This window comes from Sylvia atricapilla, chromosome 29 (genome assembly GCF_009819655.1).
Source record: "Sylvia atricapilla isolate bSylAtr1 chromosome 29, bSylAtr1.pri, whole genome shotgun sequence".
Taxonomy (NCBI): Eukaryota; Metazoa; Chordata; class Aves; order Passeriformes; family Sylviidae; genus Sylvia; species Sylvia atricapilla.
The window spans coordinates 2,156,859-2,181,975 of record NC_089168.1 but is presented as its reverse complement, the minus strand read 5'-3'; the positions used below and the strand labels follow the sequence as shown (position 1 = coordinate 2,181,975).

The 25,117-nt window shown below is 43.5% G+C and overlaps 1 protein-coding gene across 1 annotated transcript in view; it reads right to left on the bottom strand.

Moving 5' to 3' along the window:
* LOC136372806 (sodium channel protein type 8 subunit alpha-like) overlaps positions 1 to 25,117 on the bottom strand; it is a 56,157-nt gene that overhangs the window by 5,704 nt on the left and 25,336 nt on the right. The window contains 22 exon segments of the mRNA XM_066337620.1: positions 664 to 717; positions 1,438 to 1,722; positions 6,079 to 6,201; positions 10,955 to 11,049; positions 11,052 to 11,127; positions 12,062 to 12,216; positions 13,100 to 13,217; positions 14,890 to 14,963; positions 14,966 to 15,049; positions 15,052 to 15,117; positions 15,120 to 15,290; positions 15,293 to 15,333; positions 15,335 to 15,354; positions 17,390 to 17,543; positions 17,545 to 17,744; positions 18,629 to 18,802; positions 18,973 to 19,211; positions 21,129 to 21,200; positions 21,203 to 21,263; positions 22,362 to 22,582; positions 22,585 to 22,720; positions 24,577 to 24,860. Coding sequence (XP_066193717.1) covers positions 664 to 717; positions 1,438 to 1,722; positions 6,079 to 6,201; positions 10,955 to 11,049; positions 11,052 to 11,127; positions 12,062 to 12,216; positions 13,100 to 13,217; positions 14,890 to 14,963; positions 14,966 to 15,049; positions 15,052 to 15,117; positions 15,120 to 15,290; positions 15,293 to 15,333; positions 15,335 to 15,354; positions 17,390 to 17,543; positions 17,545 to 17,744; positions 18,629 to 18,802; positions 18,973 to 19,211; positions 21,129 to 21,200; positions 21,203 to 21,263; positions 22,362 to 22,582; positions 22,585 to 22,720; positions 24,577 to 24,860 — 2,903 coding nt within the window.

Below are 25,117 nucleotides of genomic sequence, written 5' to 3'. Positions count from 1 at the left end.
GGAGCAAAAAGCTGTGTGGCCAAATTATTCTTTTGAAGGATGTAGGACCAAAAAATTCAAAAGCCAGAAGAACATTTTTACCTTTCCTGGCACTGTCCTATTTGTTTCAAACCTGCATTCGGTGCAGGGAGAAAATCCGCTTAAAAATAAAATTTTCATATAAAATTTATATAATATAATATTTATAATTAATATATAATATAAAGTTTCATATAAAACCAAGAGAATAGAGGAGGGGGGGAAAATATTGAAAGCAAAAGGAAGTCGTGGTATTTGCATGATTGCAGCATTGAAGAAGCAGAAAAGTGCCTGAGGAATGATCTCCAGCCCAGAAATAATTCCACAACTGGATTCACATTAATGCTCAGATTTCCATACAGACATAAGATTCATGGGGCACCTTCTGGCTAATTCTTTATCCTAATGATTAAATCTATAATTTCACTCTGTCTTTCCTTCACTGTGCTTCTACTCCAGCTGGAGCAGAACAATAAAAATAAAACCAACCAAAGGAGAACCTGCCCCAATTTTTTTGGGATTTTCTTCAGCATCTTTAAAACCCCTCAGACCACCTGAGCGTGAAATACGTGCAAACAACACAGACCTACAAATTTTAACCTCGATTTTACGATGATTTTATGATGATTTTGTCTTGTATGTTACCTTTCTGGAGTCTACAGCTGCATACATGATGTCCATCCAGCCCTTGAACGTGGCCTGGCAAAGAAAACACAGAGACAGAATTCACCAAAAAAAAAATACCAGAAACAAGCCTGAATTGTGCCACTCTTCCCAGGATTCCCTGGCACTCTGACGGCGCTGTAAAACGAACTTTAATGTTCTTGAAAACATCATTTATTTATTTAACTTTTTTAAAAAAAATTTGTGTGAATGACAGAAATCAAGCCCAAGAAGCTGAGCCACAAGAACCTCAGGAGGTTGAAGCAGTTGACAGATTTTGGGGGGTCCCTTTATCGTTAAGAGATCCATAAATTAGGAAAGAGAAATATAAAACGGTAAATTCTTTCCAACCCCGGTGGAATTAGAGGGAGGGAAGAACTTAAAATGCACCAAAGGGTTTTGTATTTCCCACCAACGGGGTGATAGTAGAAATCTGTGGAACTGATTTGGATTTTTGGGAAAGCCAAGGATCAAATTTCTCAGTCTGGCCTGGAAAATCGTGAGGAAGAACCCAAAAAAAATCTCGTAGATCTCCTCCTCCTGACACCTGGTGATTTTCCCAACTTTTTTTTACTGGTGGAGATATTTACAAAAAAGTGGTGCCCTAAAGAACCAATCCTCTTCATCGCACCCAAACCAGCAAAAAAAGAATCTGCCTCGCAATAAACTTTACTATAAACCCTCTGAAGAAATCACGAGTTCTACCTGTCATTACATGAGCCAAACCAGATTAAAAAAAAACCCCAAAAAACTTACAACTTGCAGAAGAGCCAGATATCCTGCCCCAACGTTGTCAAAGTTAATTTTCACGTTCTTCCACCGGATCTCCGTGGAGTTGGGTGGCATCAGAGCCTCGCAGTCTGTCTTGTTGTTAACAACTTCTATCTCAAAGCGGTGCTCAGCTGTTTCATTAAAGCAGTAATGATATTTCCCGGCAAACAGGTTAACCCCCATAATGCTGAAAATCAGCCAGAAGATAAGGCAGACCAACAAGACATTCATAATGGAAGGGATAGCGCCAACCAAGGCGTTGACAACCACCTGTGTTGGAAGGGGTGGGAAAAAGTTTCAGTATAAAACACGAGGCACAGGAGACAGCAAGCATCAGTACAGCTGTTTTTTGTTGTTTTTTTTTTATTTCGGGGGAATAGGGGATCAGGCCACTGACACGTCGGTTGTCCCCACGCAGATTTGGCAGTGAGCTTCAAATTCTGCTTCAAAAGCACCCGGCTCTGAGGGGGAAGCTCTGTTTCAAAAATAAAACCAGGCTGCTCTGCTGGATTCACAGAGTTTGCTCTTCGACTGAAAAATTATTTGGTGTCATTTATTCATTTTTGACGTAATTTAATCCTCTGAGGGAGGAAAGGATTCACGGAGTTTGGATCGTTTGCTCTTTGAACAACAATTATTTGGTGTCATTTTATTCATTATTTGATGATTTTAATCCAAAGTGAGGAAGAGGATTCAGGAGTTTGGATTTTGCTCTTTGAACAACAATTATTTGGTGTCATTTATTCATTATTTGACGTAATTTAATCCAAGTGAGGAAGAAATTCACAGAGTTTGAATGTTTGCTCTTTGAACAACAATCATTGGTGTCATTTATTCATTATTTGACGTAATTTTAATCCTCTGAAGGAGGAAGAGGATTCACGGAGTTTGGATCGTTTGCTCTTTGAACAACAATCATTTGGTGTCATTTATTCATTATTTGATGTAATTTTAATCGCCCAAAGGGAGGAAGAGGAGGCTCAGACTCTCTCTCTGTCATTTGGATGGAGTTTTCTCAGAGCCAAGCGCGAGGACAATTTTTTGTGGATTCAAGAGGTTTGTTTTGGTTTTTTTTTTTTTAATCAGCCAGTGGCCCCTCTCCAACCATTCCCCCACATTCAAACAAAGCTGTTTTCATCCTGGGCCTGTTCCTGCTCCCACCAGGGACCCCCGGAGTGGGGTCAGGACCAAGCCCAGCATCACTGTGGTCACACTAAAGCACTGAGTAACACCGAGATCATACTCAAGTGTGGACTAAGCAAAGCCAGTCGTGTTGTGCCAGGCAGAAGAGCTGAGCATGCAGCCTGGCAGGCTCCAGAGGACAGAAAAGCCATGTTCCTCCCTCCAAACGTGGCAGGAACGAGGATGGGTTTTTTGTTTGAGAGCTCCAATCTTCCTAATTTTAGCCTCTCACATTTTCGGAGCGCCGTGTCCCTGAGCATCCCTGGCCCCCGCCAGAATGTAAAGCTTTTAATAGAGGCAGGTCAAAATATTTTATTGCCTTCTCCTAATTTAGATTCCTTTATAGATGAACATCATCTTCAGCTGTGGTTACCCTCTGCCTTAAGTTTTGAAAGACAATCACACGGGGAATTTGGGAGGTTCTGAGGGTGGGAAAAAAGAGCCACGGCTTGTCCTGGTCCCTTCTTCTCCTCCCCAAAAAAATAAATCCTCTTCTTGGAAGCCACCACCACACAGACGTGGTCACAGCAGCAGCTTGGAGCTCTGGTCTGCTGGAAGGTGTCACCTTTAAGGTTTAAATCCATAAATCTTATTTAAGAGCTTTAAAGCTTTAAAACCTCCAAGCTTTTTTCCCTCCCAGCTGTGGGAAATGGATTTGTAGAGAATTCTCAAATTCTCACACGTTTCTATGCAAACTCTGAGATAAAACATGCTGATTTAAGAAAGGCCACATGGGATAGGACAGACTTTGTTGAGAGAGAAAAATTGAACTGGAAATAATTTTAAATGATGGCCTTGCAAAGAGACCAGATATTTTGGAGAAATAAACTAGGTGCACTCTAACAGGACCCAGAGGGGTGATTTTAATGATTCAGGCTTTAGCAGCGTGGTGTGGCAAAACCTGACAGGCCAAAAAACCGTTTAAAATGTTTTGTAATTAGGAAATAATTTGGCTCCTGATTGTGACGGCGTGAACTGTAACATCTGTATTGCCTCACCCTTCACGTGAGACTGAAAAATGAATAAAAGTCTTTAAAACACCTCTGAGGGCCTCATCCCTGGGTTAAAGAAGGGATAATCCAACACCAACCCAAACCAGCCTGAGATAGAGGATTGGAGGAAAACTGAAGATCACAGGACAGTGGATCTCCCATTCCAGCTGCTAAAATATGTCAGGAATTCATCACTAAACCCAAGAAGGTGAGAGCCCAGAGGCTGCTCAGCTGCGGATCAACACACAGCAGCACTTTTTAGGGTCATCCTCCTGGGAACACACCGAATTATTCCAGCTACCTGACAAAAAAAAAAAAAAAAAAAAACCCCAAAAAATCCTCCTGAAACACGGTTCCTTAATCCACCCAGCTTTCCAAACAGGAGTGAAAGGAGGAACGTGGCTTTGTGTGCAGGCTGCCAAGAACACATGCTGTCCTCACAGCACCACTGTCAACTCCCTGACCGAGCTCAGAGCAGAGCAAGCTCCTGGAAATGCAGATTGCTGTGGAGGAAAGCAAAGAACTCCAGTTTCAGTCTCCTTTGCAAAAGCATTTCAAGATCTCTGCCTGGTCTGTGAAAAAGGTTTGGGTCTAGGCACCTCTCAAGGTCGTAACTATCAATTTTCCTGGTGAAAAAACCCCCGCTTTTAAGCGTGAGGATTTAATAATTTCATCCGAAATCTCTCCCCAGTAGGGCTTAAAAAAAAAGATTTTTAGTTTCTCCAGGTTTAGTGCCAGGTTTGTTCCTGCTGATCAACTTCTGGGTGGGACCCAAACCCAGCCCAGCAAAAGCTCCACTTTTGTGCCAGTGGAAATTTTCTTCCTCATTGCTTCTGCTGCGGATTCAAGTCTAGAATTAAACTAGACACAAAGAATAACAGCAGGAGAAGAAAAACCTCCTTTGGATTGGAGCTCATGTATTTCTTCAGGGTTTGAGGACCTCTCCTCGCTCATTCCTCTCTGGGGCTGGATTTTGGGCTCAAGTTAGGCTACAGCAAATCCAAAAAAAAAAAAAAATCAGCAGGATCCAGGTGAATTTTCCAAAAGGATCCACAGGGGATTGCTCCACCCAGACCCTGAAGTAAAAACTGTGCCTGCTATTGCCCTTTTTCCCTCATTCTTTAAAATCCATGATTTTAAAAATCTTCAATCTTTAAAAATCTCGCAGTATCTCTGGTTATGAGCTACTGGGATTTGGCACAAAATATTCTTCTTCTGAGAGCACCTGGGAAATCCTTCCACAAAAACCCCTAATTTCATTTTTAAACACAATTTTTTTTTTAAATTTTTTTTGGCATGTTCTTAGGAGACTATTCAATCCCAAACGGGGAAAGACAAAAAAAGAAAAAAAAAAAAATCACCAAAATTGCAGAATTATCAGTGTCAAAGCAGCGAGAGACACCGCAATAATTGGATTGTTAAAAGTTCAGTGCTTTGCTTGTGCTTTGTTCTGGTTCCACAGTGACAAGACAGGGACCAAAAAAGCATGGAAAAAAAAAAAAAAGGGAGAGGACAGAAAGGAAAAAGCTTCAGTAGCAGACAAGGCTGCCAGTCACCACCAGACTGGACTGAGAACAACAAGGTGCAACAAGAGGAATGAACCCAAAGTTTTCAAAGAGTGAGCTCCCCCCCAGGTCCTTTCCTGGTCACTTTTTTCTCCTGGTTTTCTGTTTTTCCCCTTTTTTTTTTTTTTTTTTTTTTTTTTTTTTTTAATTAACGTTGCTGTTTTCCCCTTGGTTATTTGTTTTAAAAAATTAACATTTGCTGTTTTCCCTCTGGTTATTTTTTAAAAATTAACGTTTGCTGGTTTTCCTCTGTTTTTTTTTTTTTTTTTTAAATTAACATTTGCTGTTTTCCCCTTGGTTATTTTTTTTTAAAAAAACCCCTCTCAGACAGAATCTTTCAATCCAATTCCACCGACACCCAGAGAGAGAGAGAGACCCTGAAGGTGTTCCAATTCTGCCTTTTTTGCACCTGGTGATTCTCCCTAGATGGAAAAAAATAATAATTAAAAAAAACCAAAAAAAAAAATAAAATGAACTAAAAAGAACCCAAAATTCCAGCTGAGAAGCCCTCGGATGCTCGAGGTCAAAGCCAGGCCAAATGAGAACAGCCAAGTGTCGACATCGGCTACGAATGGCAGGTGGTTTGGGCCATTAATTAATGTAATGAGGCAGCTTAATGCATCTCCCTTTGTTAGAGGGAGGGTGCAGCAAAATAAAAAAAATAAAATAAAAAAAAAAAAAAACGGGTGAGGGAGGATTACAACCACGATATCGAGGTGATCGAGTTCAGCAGCTGCATCATGATTCTAAGTTTGGAATTTTCTTTCCACCAAAGTTTGGATCAGTTCTAGCATGCTTTTTTTTTTTTTTTTTTTAATTTTTATTTTTTAAAAAAAAAACCGCTCCACGGGCATGCAGAAGGATCAGCTGCTAATGGTAATTCTTACCCTCATCCCCTCAAATCGGGACAACGCTCTTAAAGGCCTCAAGGCTCTTAGTGTCCTAAGGGATTTTATGGCACCTAGTTCCGAGTAGCCCAGGGCATTAGCTATAAGGCTGACTAAAGAGACCTACACAAAATGAAAACAAATAGAAAGAAAAGAAAGAGAGAAAAAAAAAAAAAAATAAAAAAAAAAATAAAAAAGGAAAAAAAAAAAACAAAACAACACGCACAAGAAAGAAAAGAAAACGGAAACGGAATAAAAAATATAAAAAAAAAAAGAATGAAAGGAAATGAAAAAAATGAAAATAAAAGAAAAAGAAAAAAAAAAAAGGTTCCAGACTGTTAGATTGGATCCCCTAACCATGATTGCCCAGCCCAGGAGCCACCTGGGCCACCCCAAATACCGAAGCCATGACACCAGCTGCTACTTCACTTGACTGAACCGACCTGGAAGGAAATAATCGGTTGAGAAAAGAACAGAGGGGAGAGAGAAAGAGAAAGATCATGAGAGAACAGAGAGGAAAAAAAGAGGAGGAAAGAGGCAGAGAGACACACAACACACGGAATAAAAAAGGGGAGGGGGGGCTGTTTTCGGAAGGAAGAACCCAAACGATGACAAAAACCTTACCCTCGCCTTTTACCGGCTCTGGGATCCGCGGCCCCGCCCATGAAATTTAAGCAAATTGTTAAGGTACCTATGAGAAAGAATACAGATAAATACACACACTGCACACCGGGCCGAGAGCTCGCTCCTCACATCGCTTCGGAAATCCTCAGCCTCCGGCCTGACCGGCCAAGGATGGCAGCTCGGGGGTTTGTGGGGTTTTGTGGTTTTTGTGATTTTTTGTGGTTTTTGTGGTTTTTTGGGTTTTTGTGGGTTTTTGTGGGTTTTTATGGGTTTTTATGGATTTTTTGGTTTTGTGGGTTTTGTGGTTTTGTGGTTTTTTGTGTTTTTTGTGGTTTTTTTGGGTTTTTGTGGGTTTTTGTGGGTTTTGGGGTTTTGTGGTTTTTATGGGTTTATGGGGTTTTGTGGTTTTGTGGGTTTTGGGTGTTTGGTGTTTTTTGTGGTTTTGTGGGTTTTGTGGGTTTTTGGGTTTTTTTTTGTGGGTTTTGTGGTTTTTGTGTGTTTTTTGGTTTTGTGGGTTTTGTGGGTTTTGTGGGGTTTTGTGGGTTTTTTGTGGTTTTTTGGGGTTTTTTGTGTTTTTTGGGGTTTTTTGTGGGTTGTTTTGGGTTTTATGGGTTTTTTGTGGGTTTTTGTGCTTTTTTTGTGGGGTTTTGGGGTTTTATGGGTTTTTATGGGTTTTTGTGGGGTTTTGTGGGGTTTGGGTTTTTGTGGTTTTTGTTTTGTGGGTTTTGTGGGTTTTGGGGTTTTTATGGGTTTTATGTTTTTTGTGTTTTGTGGGGTTATGGTTTTTGTAGGTTTTTGTTTTTGTGGTTTTTTGGGTTTTGTGGGGTTTATGGGTTTTGTGGGGTTTTATGGGTTTTTTGTGGTTTTTTGTGGGGTTTTGTGGGTTTTATGGTTTTTGTGGGGTTTTGTGTGGGTTTTGTGGGTTTTTTGTGGGTTTGTGGGTTTTGTGGTTTTTTTTTTTTTGGGGTTTTTATGGGTTTTTTGTGGTTTTTTGTGTTTTTGGTGGGTTTTTGTGGGTTTTTGTGGTTTTTGTGGGTTTTTGTGGGGTTTTGTGGGTTTTTTCCTGCCTGTCACGTTAAAAAAAAAAAAAAATCATCTCTATTTTCTGCCTGCTCCAACGGTGATGCTCGGCCCTGATCCTTTTTTTTTTTACAGCTGCTCAGATTCCCTGCAGCAGCTTTTGATCCGTTTTCCAAGGTTTTTTCCAACCACAAAGACAACCTGTGGAGCAGCCCGGTGTCAGGTTCAGATTTCTGAATTATCAGATTTCTGAATTATCAGATTTCCTGAATTATCAGATTTCCTTAAACCCACCAAGTGCCAGACACGACTTGGCCACGTGTGAACAGTTACAGACACGCCACAGCAGCTGCCACGATTCCCATTTTTTTACAGATAAGGAAGAGACATGAACCTTTTATAAGGAAAAAATAATAAAAGGAAAAAAAAAAAAAAAAAGACATCCACGTACAGCAACAAACAAAAAAAACCACGGGATCTCCTCCTGGAAACGGTGAATTCTCAGAGTAGGACACTTCCTATGGATCATTCTTTTACAGAAGAGAGTTAGAATAATAATTATATTATATAATTAATTATCAAGGCGATTATAAGGGAATTAATTGTAAGGGCGATATTACTCCAGTATTTCAGGGAATGTCAGATCGGGGGTCAGAAATGAATAAATGTGTGGGGAAAATTGAGATTTCATCTCATTTGGGCGTGTGGCTCATGTGCTTTTTAATCTTCAAATTGAAGGTGGCCCTGGCCACAGCAGGGACCTGGAATTAGATGATTTTAAGGCTCCTTCCAACTCAAACCATTCCACAATTCCGTGGTGTCTTCCAAAAAAAAAAAAAAAGCCATTTCCTATCTGATTTTAAGAATCCACCAATTTGAACCACGCCAGGGCTGTCCCAAAGGTTCCAACAAATCCTTTGCGAGGAAAAAATCAGCTCAGTCAGGCTGAGCCCTTGGCAATGCCAAGTATGTTAAAATCCTAAATAAAACCAGAATTAAATAGAAAAATCTGATGGATTTGGAGATGTAATATGTAAACACGTAAATTTACCCTGTAAATACGACACTGGAAGTGTCCCATCCCTGGAAAACTGCCTCTGGATCCCTGGAAGTCCAAGGCCAAGGCTTGGAGCAGTTTGGGGTAGCAGAAAGTTGAATTTAAGGTCTTTTTTTCCAGCCCAAACCATCCCACGATTCCATGAACAAGAATTCTCATTTTTTTAAGAGTTTCTTCCCCTCGGGATAACATCTTACTCCTGAGCAGGATGCTTTAGACCACGACAGAAAAGCTGTTGGAGATTAATTTTTTTTTTGGTATTTTTTAGGGATCTTTGAGGATCATTCCCCTGAGGACAATTCCAACAGAAGACAGCAGGCACCGAGGTCGGACAAAGGGAATCCCATTTTGACTGGAAAAAGCAGAATTCCTTCATTATCACCCAGGAAAAGTCTTCACAAACACACCCAGGAAGCTTTGGGGATCAGGGGGATGGACAAATGCTATTGCAACCTGCAAAATAACATCCAAGAGCGTGGTTAGGAGGCAAAAGCTCATTTCCCTGCTGCCCTGGGCTCTCACTTCACTCCAGCCCCTTCCACAACACACACAAAATCCGGGTCAAAAGGATGTCATTCAACAGATACAGGACATAAAAGCGGCGCTGAGATCTTGCTGAGGGATATTTTGGTCTCTCAAAGTCACTTTTTTGGATTTTTTTTTTAATTTTTTTTTTTTTTTTTTTTTGCGGGGGGAAAAATGTGCAATTCTTCTACAGCAAGGGAAAACAGGAATTCCTCCTGAAGCCCTGGGAATTCCAGCTCCTTCTGCACTTGTTCCCTTCCTGATCTTCACTCCCAGATAAATGGGGAGGAAATGAAACTTGCACCACATCTGCTCATTAAACTGCACCTGAACCAACTGGAACGAAACTCCTACTTTATCTCCAGGCAGCCAGAGAGATCCAGGGGTTACTGCCAGAAATTAAAACTTAAAAACGTGCAGGTTGTATCCAAGGAAAGGCGCTGAGGGGATCAGAGAGTATTTAATAATTTTAAAAAAAAATAAAATCAAATTTCAATTTTTTTTCTTTTTTTTTCCTACAGGAAACACAAGAGTTTGAGTCACTTCTGCCCCTGAATTCCAAGCATAGTTCCTTCCACCTACTCAGGAATATTTCCAGAGTGATAATGGCGCTGAACAGCAACTGAATCATACACAGAGTGTTCCAAAGGAGAGGCTTGGAAAAACCTGGAATTCTTTTTTAACATCCTTGCACTTGGGGCAGGTCACTAGAGCCACCAAATCCAGATGGATGTGATGGAACACTTTAAAAGAGTCCAAGCACTTGGGATCCTAAATTCCCTGCTTTAATTCGATTTAATCCTGGACAAATCATCCTTCTCTGAGTTGGAGAAGGAAACCCTGCTTCTGAAATTTCCTATTGGATTACACAATTTTTCTGCCATTTTGGACGGGATAAATTCCATTTGTTTTAAATTCCCTCGCTGCGCTTCGGAGCCAAATTTATCGCTAAAACTTCTCCCTGTTCTTTTTTTTTTTTTTTTTTTCCTTCTAATTCTACAATTTATCTATTTTATTTTTTAATTTTTTTTTTTTCACTGATTTATCCTCCCTTCTCAAGGTGTTCTGCAGGGGGAAATCTCAGGGAGGAGCTGCCCCTCACTCTATCCTCTGAGTTTTTCTTTTTTGATATAATCCTGCTTTTTTCCCCCCCTTATCCTATTTCTTTTGAACAGGGGATGGATGATGCTGCACAACGAACTTCCCAAAGGACTGGGACTCTCAAAAATCCCAGAGCAGACCTCGTGGGGTGGTGGGATGGGGAGGTTTTGCCCTCATCATTAATACACAAGAAAAACGACGGCAGAGAATTCAACAACTCCGAAATGTCACCCAGGGATGTCACATCTGCACAGTTTTCCCTCTGGTAACAAAGGCAGGTCTCCTAGAAATTCTATTTCAGCAGAGCAGAAGAGTCAAAGGCTGGAAAATCCTCCTCGGGTCCCTGCAGGGCAGAAATCCCACAAGCTGCACACAGAAAAAAAAAAACAAAAAACCCACCCAAAGGGTTTTGTTTTTTTTTTTTAAATCCTTGATTTTGGGATAACAAAAAAGGAGGGTTCGTTAAATTTTATGATATGGTTCAGATGCGAGGAGGAAACATTCCCAGCACTCGTTTTCCCAAGCAAATAAGGAGGAGAGGATACATACAGCCACGATGAGGAAATCCAGCCAGCACCAGGCGTTGGTGAAGAATTTGACAAATCCATAGGCGCACCACTTGAGCAGCATCTCCAGGATGAAATGTAGGTGAACACTTTGTCTGCATACTCCAGGATGGTCCGGATGGTTTTCCTCTGCTCGATGTAAATGTCCTCAAAAGCCTGGGAAATCATCAGGTTATTCGGGTCATTAAATGGGATTTATGTCCCAGTTATTCCAGGGGCTTCAAATGAGACCAAGGAGGTCAGTGTACAGTATAGGTGAGTAAACATTTATGTTTTGTGTATATATTTACATATAAATAATATTTATATATTTGTATATAAATATAGTTATAATTTGTTTATAAATATATTTTTATATTTTATATATTTAAATATATTTTTCATATTTACTATTATGTATTTATTTATATATAAAAATATATATAATATATATTACATACAAATTATATTGTTTTTATATTTATGTTTACATATATTTATATATTTAAATATAATATTTTATTATTATATAATATTATTATATCTTGTATATAATATGTTATATAGTATATAATTATTATTGTATTATATATATTATTATATATAATCTATATTTATTTATATGTAATTATATAAAATATATTTTATATATTTATATAGTGTATATAAAATATATTAATATCTGTTTACATAAATATATATATTTACATACAAATATATCTATCTATTATATATAAACATACAAATCAAACATAGAAAATTGATTTTTGTTTCAGTCCCGAGTTGGACTCGATGGTGTCAGAGGGGTTTTTTGGGGGATTTTGTGATTCTGTGAAATCAGACACAGACACACGTTGACTTTTCCCCAGATCCTCAAAATTCTACCCAAACCAGGATCAGAACCCAGGTTTGAAAGCTTTATTCTTAATTTAAACTAAACTAAAAAAACATTAATTCAAACCTTTTGTGCAGCACCACGAAGGAGTCGTGTCGTTTTTCCGGGTAGGAATTCCCACAAAAAAAATCACTTTTTTCCCCCCAAAAAAATTTCCTGTATACAATTAAATATCCCCAAAACCCAACACACATGGATTACACATATTTCACTCACCAGAGCACCGCTGCTCAGGAGGATCATAAAGATGATGAAAGTCTCAAACCAATTGTGCTCCACGATCAGGAAACAAGTTTTCCTCAAGGTCCACCACGACTTCCCCAGCCCCTCCTCAATATTCACCTGACAGCACTTGCAGCGCTGCATACAGCCTGGAAAACACGGAATTTCAGGTGAAAAAACGTGGAATTCTCACTGTCTAGAAGTGGTTTTGATGCCACCAAAACCAACCACGCCGAGTAAGTTTTAATGTGAGTTAAAACTTTTGAATTCTTGAGGGTTTAGGGTTGTTTCCCCTCCTTCTGCGCCCGTAACCAGAATTAACACCAACTTGGGAAACAGATCAGCTCATTCTATTTGGTGCTCTTGAGGAGACAAATGGAAAACTTGCTGATAAAATAACCTTGAACCACTTTGAAAGGATTTTTTTTACCATGGGAATTCCTGTTAACGGGTTGGATCTCGGAAGACATTGAGTTACAGGGAAGGAAAAATACTTCAGCTCCCAAGCTGTACAAAAAATCAGCTCTAATTTTTAGAAATTCCCCCGTGAGGGTGGCCAGAGAAGCTGGATCCCTGGAAGTGACCAGGTTGGATGGAGCTTGGAATGACCTGGGAGAGTAAATCCGGATGAGTTTTAAGGTCCCTTCCCAACAGAGGGAAGGAATTGACATTGAATTATTGAATAATTGAATAATTGATAATATAATATCGATGACAATATAATTATTCAATGGAATATAATAATTCGATTCAGTGTAATAATAATTGAATAATTATTGAATAGTCAATTATTCGATAATTGAACTGTTGCTTCGATTCAAAAGGTATATTCAATAAAATATTGAATTATTCCGTGATCGACACCCCAGCAGTGGCAGCTTCACTGTGCAAATTCCTCTGGATTAGGGCACCATCAGCAGCCAAAAAAGGCCTTGAGATAAGCCAAGAACCAGCCCTAATCCAGGCTGGTCTGAGCCTGAGCTCAGAGCAGACACAACTTCCCCAAAACCTCTTCCTTCAGCCCCTCCTCACCTTCTGTGAAACAGGCATCAGGGTCCAGGTACTCCTCTGGTGCCTCCACGGGGACTTCCTCCACTTCAGGCTTTATATCAATGGTGCTGCCCTCAGAGGAGCTGGTCTCGTCCAGTTTCTGCAGCACAGAACCCCAAATCCAATCAATAATCAATCAATAATCAATAATCAGTAATCAATAAATTCCCACAGACTTGACCATGACCATGTTTACTGTCATCACTCTAATCACTGAGATCCTGACCCAGCTTGTGTCTCACCTGAAGAGGACAGACAGGATAGGATTTATTATTTTATTATAAAATGTGTCCAAGGAACCAGATGATCTTCAAGGTTCCTTTTGACCCAGGCCGTTCTATGATGATATATAATTTTAAATGATATAAAATTAAAAGTAAAATCAAAGTAGAATTAAAGAATGTCAAAATTAGAAAAAACAAAGCCTTCTTTTTCCATGCTCTTTGCCTTCTGGAATATTTGGGAGCCTTTCTTTCATGTCCATTAATTAACTAAAGGGAATAAAGAGGTGTCGTTCCTATTCACCAATCACATATCAAAACACCTTATAAAGGGTAGGATTAAATTAAACAAGTAAAATTAAAGTAGAACTAAAGAAAAAAAATTTTTCCATGCTCTTTTCCTTCTGGAATATTTGGAGCCTTTTCTCTGGTGCCCCATTAATAACTAAAGAGAATAAAGAGGTGCCATTCCTATTCACCAATCACGTTAATTCTGCATAAGAACACCTTATAAAATGTAGGATTAAATTAAACAAGTAAAATTAAAGTAGAACTAAAGAAAATAAAAATTTTTCTATGCTCTTTGCCTTCTGGAACATTTGGACCCTTCCTCTGGTGCCCCATTAGTTAACTAAAGGGAAAAGAGGTGTCATTCCTATTCACCAATCATGTATCAGAACACCTTATAAAAGGTAGGATTAAATTAAACAAGTAAAATTAAAGTAGAACTAAAGAAAATAAAAATTTTTCTATGCTCTTTGCCTTCTGGAACATTTGGACCCTTCCTCTGGTGTCCCATTAGTTAACTAAAGGGAATAAAGAGGTGACATTCCTATTCACCAATCACGTTAATTCTGCATAAGAACACCTTATAAATGTAGGATTAAATTAAACAAGTAAAATTAAAGTAGAACTAAAGAAAATAAAATTTTTTCTATGCTCTTTGCCTTCTGGAACATTTGGAGCCTTCCTCTGGTGCCCCATTAGTTAACTAAAGGGAATAAAGAGGTGACATTCCTATTCACCAATCACATATCAGAACACTTTTTAAAAGGTAGAATTCAACTTAAGAAGTAAAATCAAAGTAAATGAAGTCAAAATCAGAAAAAACCAAAGCCTTCCTTCTCCATGCTCTTTGCCTTCTGGAGTATTTGGAGCCTTCCTCTTGTGTCCTATTATTTAAGTAAAGGGAATAAAGGGAATAAAGAGGTGACATTCCTATCCACCAATCACGTTAATTCTGTATAAGAACACTTATAAAGGTAGGATTAAATTAAACAAGTAAAATTAAAGTAGAACTAAAGAAAATGAAAACTTTCCATGCTCTTTGTCTTCGGAACATTTGTGAGCTTCCTCTTGTGTCGTATTAGTTAAGTAAAGAGAATAAAGAGGTGTCGTTCCTATTCACCAATCACGTATCAGAACACTTATACAGGGGGATTAAATTAAACAAGTAAAATTAAAGTAGAACTAAAGAAAATAAATTTTTTTCCATGCTTTTCCTCTGGAACATTTGGACCCTCCCTCTGGCGCCCACGGCCCTTCCCTCACCTCCTTGCTGCCGTCGGGATCCGTGTCGCTGCTGAAATCCTCCGTGTTGAGGTTCTCGAAGTCCGACTCTCCACGGCGATGGGGACGCGGACGGTGAGGTTGGGGTTGTTGATGAAGGACATGTGGTCCTCGTCGATGATGTACTTCTCCACGCTGCTGCGATGCCGCTGGTGGTGCCGTTGCCGTTCTTCAGGAAGTCGATGTCCCTGTTGATGTCGGCGCCCGTGGGTTGGCGATGCAGTTCACCTTCTTGTCGTACAGCTCGTCCAAGGGCTTCACCTCGTCGGCCTCTCTCTGCTTGAAGTGAGCCTGCATGAACTCCCTCACCTTGGCCTTGGTCCAGGCGATGCCCTTCTTGATGCGGATGACGGAGATCTGCAGGTTGTTCATCTCGCCGTCGCGTCCGTGGCCGCCAGGTTGTCCGCGCTGAAGGAGCTCAGCAAAGGCCAAGAACAGGTTCAGCACCTGCAAGGGAAGAGGTGATGCTCTGGGCTGACACGCAAACGGGGGGTTTTGGGGTGTTCCCAAAGCTGCTCGGCACATGAGCCTGCTGATGCTGCAGAGGTGTCTCCAAAACCAACTGTGAGCCCCCAAAACCTCATCAAGGTGCACAAGGTTCAAGGTATGAGACCCTGATGCTGCAGAGATGTCTCCAAAATCAGCTGTGAGCCCCCAAAACCTCATCAAGGTGCACAAGGTTCAAGGTATGAACCCTGATGCTGCAGAGGTGTCTCTAAAACCAGCTGTGAGCCCCCAAAACCTCATCCAGGTGCACAAGGTTCAAGGTATGACACCCTGATGCTGCAGAGGTGTTCCAAAACCAGCCTAGTGTCTCACAAATCATCCAGGGGTTCAAGGTATGAGATCCTGATGCTGTGGAGCTCTCTCCAAAACCAGCTGTGAGGCCCCAAAAACTCATCCAGGTGCACAAGGTTCAAGGTATGACACCCTGATGCTGCAGAATTGTCTCCAAAACCAGCTGTGAGCCCCCAAAAAGTCATTGAGGTGCACAAGGTTCAAATTATGAGACCCTGATGCTGCAGAGGTGTTCCAAAACCAGCCCTAGTGTCTCCCAAACTCATCCAGGGGCTCAAGGTTCAAGGTATGGGACCCTGATGCTGCAGAGGTGTTCCAAAACCAGCTCTGTGCCCCAAAAACTCATCCAGGGGCTCAAGGTATGAGATCCTGATGCTGTGGAGCTCTCTCCAAAACCAGCTGTGAGCCCCCAAAAACTCATCCAGGTGCACAAGGTTCAAGGTATGGGACCCTGATGCTGCAGAGGTGTTCCAAACCAGCCCTAGTGTCTCACAAACTCATCCAGGGGTTCAAGGTATGAGATCCTGATGCTGTGGAGCTCTCTCCAAAACCAGCTCTGGGCCCCCAAAAACTCATCCAGGGGCTCAAGGTTCAAGATATGAGACCCTGATGCTGCAGAGTTGTCTCCAAAACCAGCTGTGAGCCCCCAAAAAGTCATCGAGGTGCACAGGGTTCAAGATATGAGACCCTGCTGCTGCAGAGTTGTCTCCAAAACCAACTGTGAGCCCCCAAAAAGTCATCCAGGGGCTCAAGGTTCAAATTGTGAGACCCTGATGCTGCAAAAAGTTCCCTGAACAGGGACCCTGGTGCAGCACAGGGCTCTGAGGAGTCCCAGGGGTCCAGTGCGGGTTCAGGGGTCCCTGGATTGATCCCCCTGCAGATGTCGAGAGGGATTTAATCCCCATGGGATTTAAACTCAGCCTGATTTAGTCTCACCTCTGCCTCAAAGAAAACGGGGAAAAAAATCTTGGCATTTGAGTGATGACTCCCAGCTCTATTTCCTCGCTCCCTTTTAGTGACCCAAGATCATTTGATCAAAACCCTCTGGCAAGACACGACCTCTCAGAGAGAGGAGCTCACAACTGCTTTTGAAGAATCGGGGCCGTCCACGTGACTTCATTCTGCTCACAATTTCCTCCGCAGACTTCCCTTCGTAAAATCCAAGGCCAGAAGGAAGCATCATGATCTGGGTCCAACCTCCCACACAGCAAGGCCCTGCAAGCTCCACAGCCCATTCCTGCACAGCAGCACCTCATGACTGAGCCAGGGGGCAGGTTTTAGAGAAAACCTCCATCCTCGTTTTAACGCTTCAGGACCTTCCCCTTGTGCACCAAATTATCCCGTTTTCTGGCAGTTAAAATGCCAGGTTTTGCTTCTTTTTTTTCAGCTTTTTTTTTTTTTCCCCCATCTCAGCTCAGGTCTGTCCCCTTTTGACTGAAGCTTTCATTGAGAAATGCTTTTAATTACGGGTGACTGTTTAAGGTCCTCATGGAGCAAAGAACGTTGTGCTACCAAAATCTGTGGGGGGACTATTCCTACACCAAAAGTCTGGGGAAGACCTCCACAGAGCAGAAACAGACTCACAAAACCATCCACTCCCTCAATCCTGGGCCTTTTCCGAGTCCTATCCCCACCCCAAGAGTCAGAACCAAGAAAAGCCAAACCAGTAACCGTTTTTACTGACCACTAAATTTCCGATGACCATGACCATCATGAAGACAATCAAGCACATGGCCTGTCCCGCCACTTCCATACAATCCCACATGGTCTCAATCCACTCCCCACACAACACACGGAAGACAATAAGGAAGGAGTGGAAGAAATCGTGCATGTGCCAGGGGTAGCTCACAGTCCGGATTGATCTTGCAGACACACTCCTTGTAGCTTTTGCCGAAGAGCTGCATCCCCACCACGGCGAAGATGAACACGATGATGGCCAGCACCAAGGTCAGATTCCCCAAGGCGCCCACCGAGTTGCCAATGATTTTTATCAGCATGTTCAGAGTGGGCCAGGACTTGGCCAGTTTGAAGACTCTCAGCTACAAAAAAAAAAACAAACAAAGAAACGCAAAACGAAACGAAATCTTAAATGAAGAAGAAAACAAAGCTCCTCAACAACAACCACCATCTTGTATTTTACATAAAGTTCATGCTGCTTCTGCTGAGGTTACAGGGAGCAGAAAATGCTTGAACAAAATCTTAAATGAAGAAGAAAATAAAGCTCGTTGCTTTGCTCCTCAATGAGAACCACCATCTTGTATTTTATATAAAGTTCATGCTGCTTCTGCTGAGGTTACAGGGAGCAGAGAATGCTTGACCTTTTTGGAAATTTGGGCTGGCCTGTTTTGTTATTAGTTATTCCCCACAGGCTGATCTCCTTTTCCCAAAGGAAAAGTCACCCCTCCCTGCTCAAATGCAACAAGCTGCTGCTCAGATTTCATAAAGAGCAGTCAGAAAAAGAAAGAAGAGACCATAAAAACGGCCCCACTCCATCTCTGTCCTCCCCAAGGCCAGACAAAAGTGGGTCTTTCCCCTTCTCCTATGGGAAAAATTACTTCCCTTTCCCTAAGTGGGAAGAATTCCTTATGTCAGAGGAATGGCTGGAGCTTTGTCAGGGAAGGGAGAGGTTGGATATCAGGAAAAGGCACTGAACAGGTTCCCCAGGGAATGCCCCAGAGCTCAGAGGACATTTGGACAACGCTCTGAGGCACAGGGTGGGATTATTGTGCTGCCTGTGCAGGGCCTGGAGCTGCACTGGAGGTTCCTTGTGGCTCCCTTCCAACTTAAGACTTTAACCTGATTAATACCTGATTAATTAATTATTATGTCATGATAATATCTGATTATCATTATGAATGATTCTCTGATTCTCTGCAGCAGCTCCACGACAGTAACACTGAGAAAGAGCTGGAAGATGGAATACCAATCGGAAAGATCGCAGCACGGAAAGTCCTTCCACATCCGCCAGGCTCAGCTCCATTAAACTGAGGGAGACAATAAACCCATCGAAGATGTTCCAGCCTTCTTGAAAATAATAGTATGGATCCATGGCAATGAGCTTCAGGAACATTTCTGCCGTGAAAATCCCAGTGAAAACCTGGAGCGGGGAGGAGAGACAGACAAAGAACAAGGAAGAATAAATTGGCTTATTTTTGATCTGCAGATAACATCTCAACAACGAAACTGATTCTAAACCCACGGCCAGGTCAATAACTCCGGCCTCCCAAGCAGCAGGTCTGCGGGGAGGATTGAGCAGAGCTCTCTCACCAGATTTCCTACAGACAGCACATGCTCAAACTCGGGGGTCATGGGGTGGTGCTCCATGGCCATGAACAGCGTGTTCAGCACGATGCAGATGGTGATGGCCAAGTCCACGAAAGGATCCATGACAATTAAGTTCACGATCTCCTTCAGCTTCATCCAGTACGGGTGGCACTCCCAGATCAGGAAGGTGTTGGCAAATTTGTACCAGCAAGGGGGACACTTCCTCTGGGACTCTTCCAGCTCTGCAGGGACAAAACAAAACCAGAGTTCAGGCTTTCGCCTCCGAGGCTGAAGGATCACCAAACTGTGAATTTTGTGAAAAAATGGCCACACGAGAGAAGAGCCGGGTCAATTTGTGGGCAGGCTGAGCATCAGGAAGAAATTCTTTTTGGAAAAGGTGGTCAGGCTTTGGAAGGAGGCCAGGAGGTTTGGAGCCCCATCCCTGGAGGTGTCCAAGGAATGGCAGGATGTGGCACTGAGAGCTCTGGGCTGGGTGACACCGGGGATCAGTCACAGCTCAGACCAAATCATCTCGGAGCTCTTTTCCAACCTCAAGGGTTCTTGGATTCTGGGATTTGTTATTTTATTACTGAGCTTCGTGACTTCTCCTCTGTCCCTACACGACACCTGCACCAGGTCACCACAACCTGCAGCTCTAAAACCCTGTGCCTCAGCCCCACCAGGATGATTCCATGCAAATTATTCCAAATGAAGGGCTATATTTAACTCGGAACTGATCAAGGTAAAAGGAGTTAAAACCAAAGTTACAGATTTCCTAAGCTGCCTTTGGTGCCAGTTTTTAAATAACCGAGATGAATTCTTGTGCTGAGCACAGACAAGGTCTAAAAGAGGAAAGAGATGACATAACGCTGCGAAGGATTTTCAACAGGAATAACCTGATTAAGACTAACTACATCCATTTACAGAAATCAAACACAGAAATGCTGCGTCCGTTTTTTTTTTTTCTTTTTCTTTTTTTTTTTTTTTTTTTTTTTACACATGGCTTATCTCAAGTGCTTAGAGGGAGGAAAAAAATAAATAAACTCACACAAATGAGGAGTTGCCTCATCATTGACTTGCTGCTTCCAGCCACTTTGTGCAGCTGTGCACCCCTCACCCTTAATTTTTTATTTTTAATGGGAAGGGAAAGGACCACCGTGCTCTCCTTCCCATTGGTTCCCTGGTTGCTTAGTATTTAGTTGCCTTGGAATTTCTGAAGTTAAAAAGAGGCCCGTGGCACTGGAGCCCGTAGGCGTTTGCGCAGGAGGGGAGCAGCAGCAAAACCCTGCTCTGTTTCTAAGTATATTTCAGTTTTCATACACTTTCATTGCAGGAGACAGCAGGAATTTTTGAGATCATCAACTGCCATGTGGCTGCTGTTCCATGGATTCTTGCTGGCTCCTGCAGAACTTTTGGGAGATCTCATCTCCGTGTGCTGTCCACGCCACAGTGAGTTCCCACCATCCACCAGCCCCTTTTCTCCTCTGGCAGTTGTCACATTGCAGCTCCCAGTGCAGCTCCAATCCTTCTCTCCCACGGACTGGAGCGAAGGGAAGTTTCTCCAGAGCTGGAGAAGACAGAACATCCCTTCCTGACGCTGCCTTGCTCCTCTGATCTCCACACTGCACTCTCTTTATTGTAAAATTACAACTCTTGGCTGCCTTTACCTCCATTTCTCTGCGACTCGGGGTGCAAAACCCAAGTAAAATTAAGTCTAATAAATATTTCTTTATTACAGAGGTCTAAGAAGCAGATTTAGGCAAAACCATGCGTGAAGACTGGATGTGGCACTTGGTGCCACGGTTTGGTTGAGGTTAGGGTTGGGTTGGACTTGATGATCCTGGAGGTCTCTTCCAAACTAAAGATTCTGATTCTGCTCTGAGCAGGGGGAGCTGAATTCCACCAGCCCAGGCTGCTCCAAGCTCTGCCCAACCTGCCCCTGGACACCTCCAGGAATGGGACAATCTCTCTGGACAACCCCACCCTCAGAGGGAACAATCCCTTCCCAACATCCCACCCAACTCTGGCAGGGGAGAATCCATTCCCTGCGTCCTGTGCCTCCAGCCCTTTGGCCAAGGTCTGTCCCCAGCTGTCCTGGAGCCCCTTTAGGAGCTGGAAGGGGCTCAAGGGTGTCCCCTCTGTCCCCAAATCACACCTACCCTCTACAAGGGTGTTGGTCAGGCCAGTCATGACACTGTTGGTCCTATCCTTCCTTCCATAGGATGCGTTCACTGATCCATGGAGACCAGCAGAGACCCGCCAGGCTTCTTCCTAATCTCAATTTCCGTGGTACCCTGAAAAATCCAGATGATGATTAATGGGGAGGAATTCCCAGGAATGCAGCACTCGGTCTGCACTCCCACGTTCTGTGTGTCCCTCTGTCCTCCCCACCTTCCTGCGATATATAAATGGCCAAATTAAAACTCAAGCCCTTTGAGGGAAGGAAAGAGGAAATGGGGCAGTAAAAGCCTGGGGTGTGGAGTTTGGGAAAGAAATGGGCACTGAAATTTGGGGTGTTGAGTTTGGGAAGGAAATGGGCACTGAAGCTTGGATTGAGTTTGGCAAGGCTTTTACCCTCACTGTCTTACCTTTTACCCCTCACTGTCTTACCTTTTAGCCCTCACTCTCCCACCTTTTAACCCTCACTCTCTCACCTTTTAACTCTCACTCTCTCACCTTTTAACTCTCACTCTCACCTTTTAACCCTCACTCTCACCTTTTACCCCTCACTCTTCACCTTTTATTTACTCTCTCACCTTTTAGTCCTCACTCGCTTACCTTTTACCCTTCACTCTTACCTTCTAACCCTCACTTTCTCACCTTTTAACCCTCACTCTCTTACCTTTTACCCTCACTCTCTCACCTTTACTATTTACTCTCTCACCTTTTACCCCTCACTCTCTTACCTTTTACCCCTCACTCTCTCACCTTTTAACTCTTCACTCTCTTATCTTCTAACCCTTACTCTCTCACCTTTTAACCCTCACTGTCTTACTTTTACCCCTCACTCTCTTATCTTTTAACCCTTCACATTCTCACCTTTTACCCTCACTCTCTCACCTTCTAACCTAACTCTCTCACCTTTTACCATTTACTCTCTCACCTTCTAACCCTAACTCTCACCTTTTACCTCTCACTCTCACCTTTTACCCTCACTCTCTCACCTTTTACCCTCACTCTCACCTTTCACCCCTCACTCCCCTTCTCTCTTTGGGGCCTCCCATCACCGAAGCTGTTGTCTGAAGCCAAGAAAACCCTCCCCAACAACCCCCACGTACCCCTAAACCAAGCGCCACCCCTTAGAACCCCCTCTCTCCGCCAACCACAAACTCCAGAAAGAAAGAAGAAGAAGAAGACGATGACAAAAATCCACCGTGCTCCCTGCGGGTTACCTCGGGCAGGATGCGCCCTCCGGGCATGCTGGAGGGGGGTCCCCCGATGAGGGAGACCACTCCATTGCAGTCCACGGTGCTGTTCCTCTTGACGCTGCGGCGCAGCGCGGGGAAGATGCGCGACGAGCGGCTGCCCACGCTGTAACCGCTGTAACCGCTGTAGCTGCTGCGCCGGTCGCGGCCTCGGATGGGGATGAAAAGAGAATCCCTCCTGCCCTCGTCTCCTCCACCGTGCTGTGCTCATCGTCGGCGAATTCGTTCTCCGAGCCCGGGTCGCGGAAACGACTTTTGTAGCTGAAAATGCTGCTCTTGCTGTTGTGGCGGGAGAGGAAAGGGGAGCCCGGGATGCTGAGGAGAGACTGGGAAGGGAAGAGAAAGGAAAAGAAAGGAGTGAGGAGGATGGGTTGTTAAATAAAAAAACAACCACGGAAGCTCGCACAAGGGTTTGGAAGGGATATTGTGTCATTTTGCTCATTGTTGTTGTAGGGTGGAATCATTGCCTCAAGGTGCTCCAAGGAATTACTGCCTCAGGGTGCTCCAAGGAATCACCGCCTCAAGGTGCCCAAGGAATAACTCCCTCAAGGTGCTCCAAGGAATCACTGTCTCAAGGTGATCCAAGAATCACTCCCTCAAGGTGCTCCAAGGAATCACCACCTCAAGGTGCTCCAAGGAATCACTCCGTCGAGGTGCTCCAAGGAATCACTCCCTCAAGGTGCTCCAAGGATCACTGCCTCAAGGTGCTCCAAGGAATAACTCCTCAAGGTGCTCCAAGGAATCACTGCCTCAAGGTGCTCCAAGGAATCACCACCTCAAGGTGCTCCAAGGAATCACCCCTCGAGGTGCTCCAAGGAATCACTGCCTCAAGGTGCTCCAAGGAATAACTCCCTCGAGGTGCTCCAAGGAATCACTCCCTCAAGGTGCTCCAAGGAATCACCGCCTCAAGGTGCTCCAAGGAATCACTCCCTCAAGGTGCTCCAAGGATTCACTGCCTCAAGGTGCTCCAAGGAATCACCGCCTCAAGGTGCTCCAAGGAATCACCGCCTCAAGGTCCTCCAAGGAATAACCTCAAGGTGCTCCAAGGAATCACTGCCTCAAGGTGCTCCAAGGAATCACGCCTCAAGGTGCTCCAAGGAATCACCGCCTCAAGGTGCTCCAAGGAATCACTGCCTCAGGGTGCTCCAAGGAATAACTCCCTCAAGGTGCTCCAAGGAATCACCGCCTCAAGGTGCTCCAAGGAATCACTCCTCAAGGTGCTCCAAGGAATCACCGCCTCAAGGTGCTCCAAGGAATCACCGCCTCAAGGTGCTCCAAGGAATCACTCCCTCAAGGTGTTCCAAGGAATCACTCCCTCGAGGTGCTCCAAGGAATAACTCCCTCAAGGTGCTCCAAGGAATCACTGCCTCAGGGGCTCCAAGGAATCACTCCCTCGTGGTGCTCCAAGCCCTGTCCAGCCTGGCCTTGGGCACTTCCAGGAATGCAGCAGCCACAGCTCGAGGGTCTGAGAGAATTTTAGGCTGCTTAGCAGCTGCTAACCTTCCTAAGGAAAAGTTTTTTAGGAAAGCTTTTTCTCCAAACGATCTCGGCAAACAACTCTCCTTTCTCAAAGCAATCTTTGTCCAGCTGTTTTCTGTTTCTCTGGTTTAACCCATGCCATTAGAGAGGTGTTCCTATTCACCAATCGTGTTCAGTCTCTATTGGAACACCTCAAAAAAGGCAGCAAGAATTAGACAATAAAGAGCCTTCTTTTTCTACCCTTTTGCCTTCTGAATTATTTTGAGTCTTTCACATCCAAGAGCGACAACAGATTCTTTGGCACCTGTGCCAGGGCCTCCCACCCACAGGGAGGAATTTTTTCCTGGTGTCCCATTTGACCGTGTCCTCTGCACTGGGAAACCATTCCCCTTTGTCCTGGCATTCCAGGTTTTTATAAATATCTCGTCCATCTGTTTCCCTCCCTGCCAGGTCTGCAGCTGAGCTGCTCACTCCTGCCTGGTTGAGCTGCCCCAGTGGAGGATTTACCTGGTTTAGATTCCTCAGGGATAATTCCTGCCAGGGGAACTGTGTGTGAGAGTCATCAGCTTTGGGTTTTAAATGTTCTCCTGACCCAACACAGCTCAGGGCAGTGGCCAGATTGAGGTGCCCACAAAAATCTAAAGCAGAATGTTACCCCGACCTCAGGGCAACCACAAACATCAGTGAGGGAACACAAAACTACCTGGTTCATGATGGAAAATTTCCTTCCCAGCCTGTTATCTGGCAGCCTGAAGGCTTTCCTCCTCATGCCATCCTCAGATTCCGACTTGAACACCTTCTCATTGTCGCACTTCTCGTCTCCTTCCGACAGCTCCTTGTCCTTCCTCTTTTTCCTCCTGTTCCGACGCTCCTTGGCACTCTTGGAACTGAGTTTGGAAATCTCCGAGGAGCTCCTGGACATCCTCCCCCCACCATCATCTTCCACAGCATCTTCAGACACCGTCCCTGCCGAGGTGACCATGGCAGAGCCTGAGGAAGGAAAAATAAATCACATTTTTCCACCATTAACGCTCCATTTTCTGCTTTAACCAAGGTTTAAAGCACCCGAGTGAAAGACTTTGGGGCAGGACCGAGATGTTTATTCTCCCCTTGGAAGAAACTCGCAGGCAGAATTTGTTAGGATTTTTACAGTTTACTTTCTTTATAGTACACTTTTATCGGATTTTTATAGTTGTGCAGGTGTAAAAAATACCTTCTGGCGTCACCATCCTCACAGCGAGGAA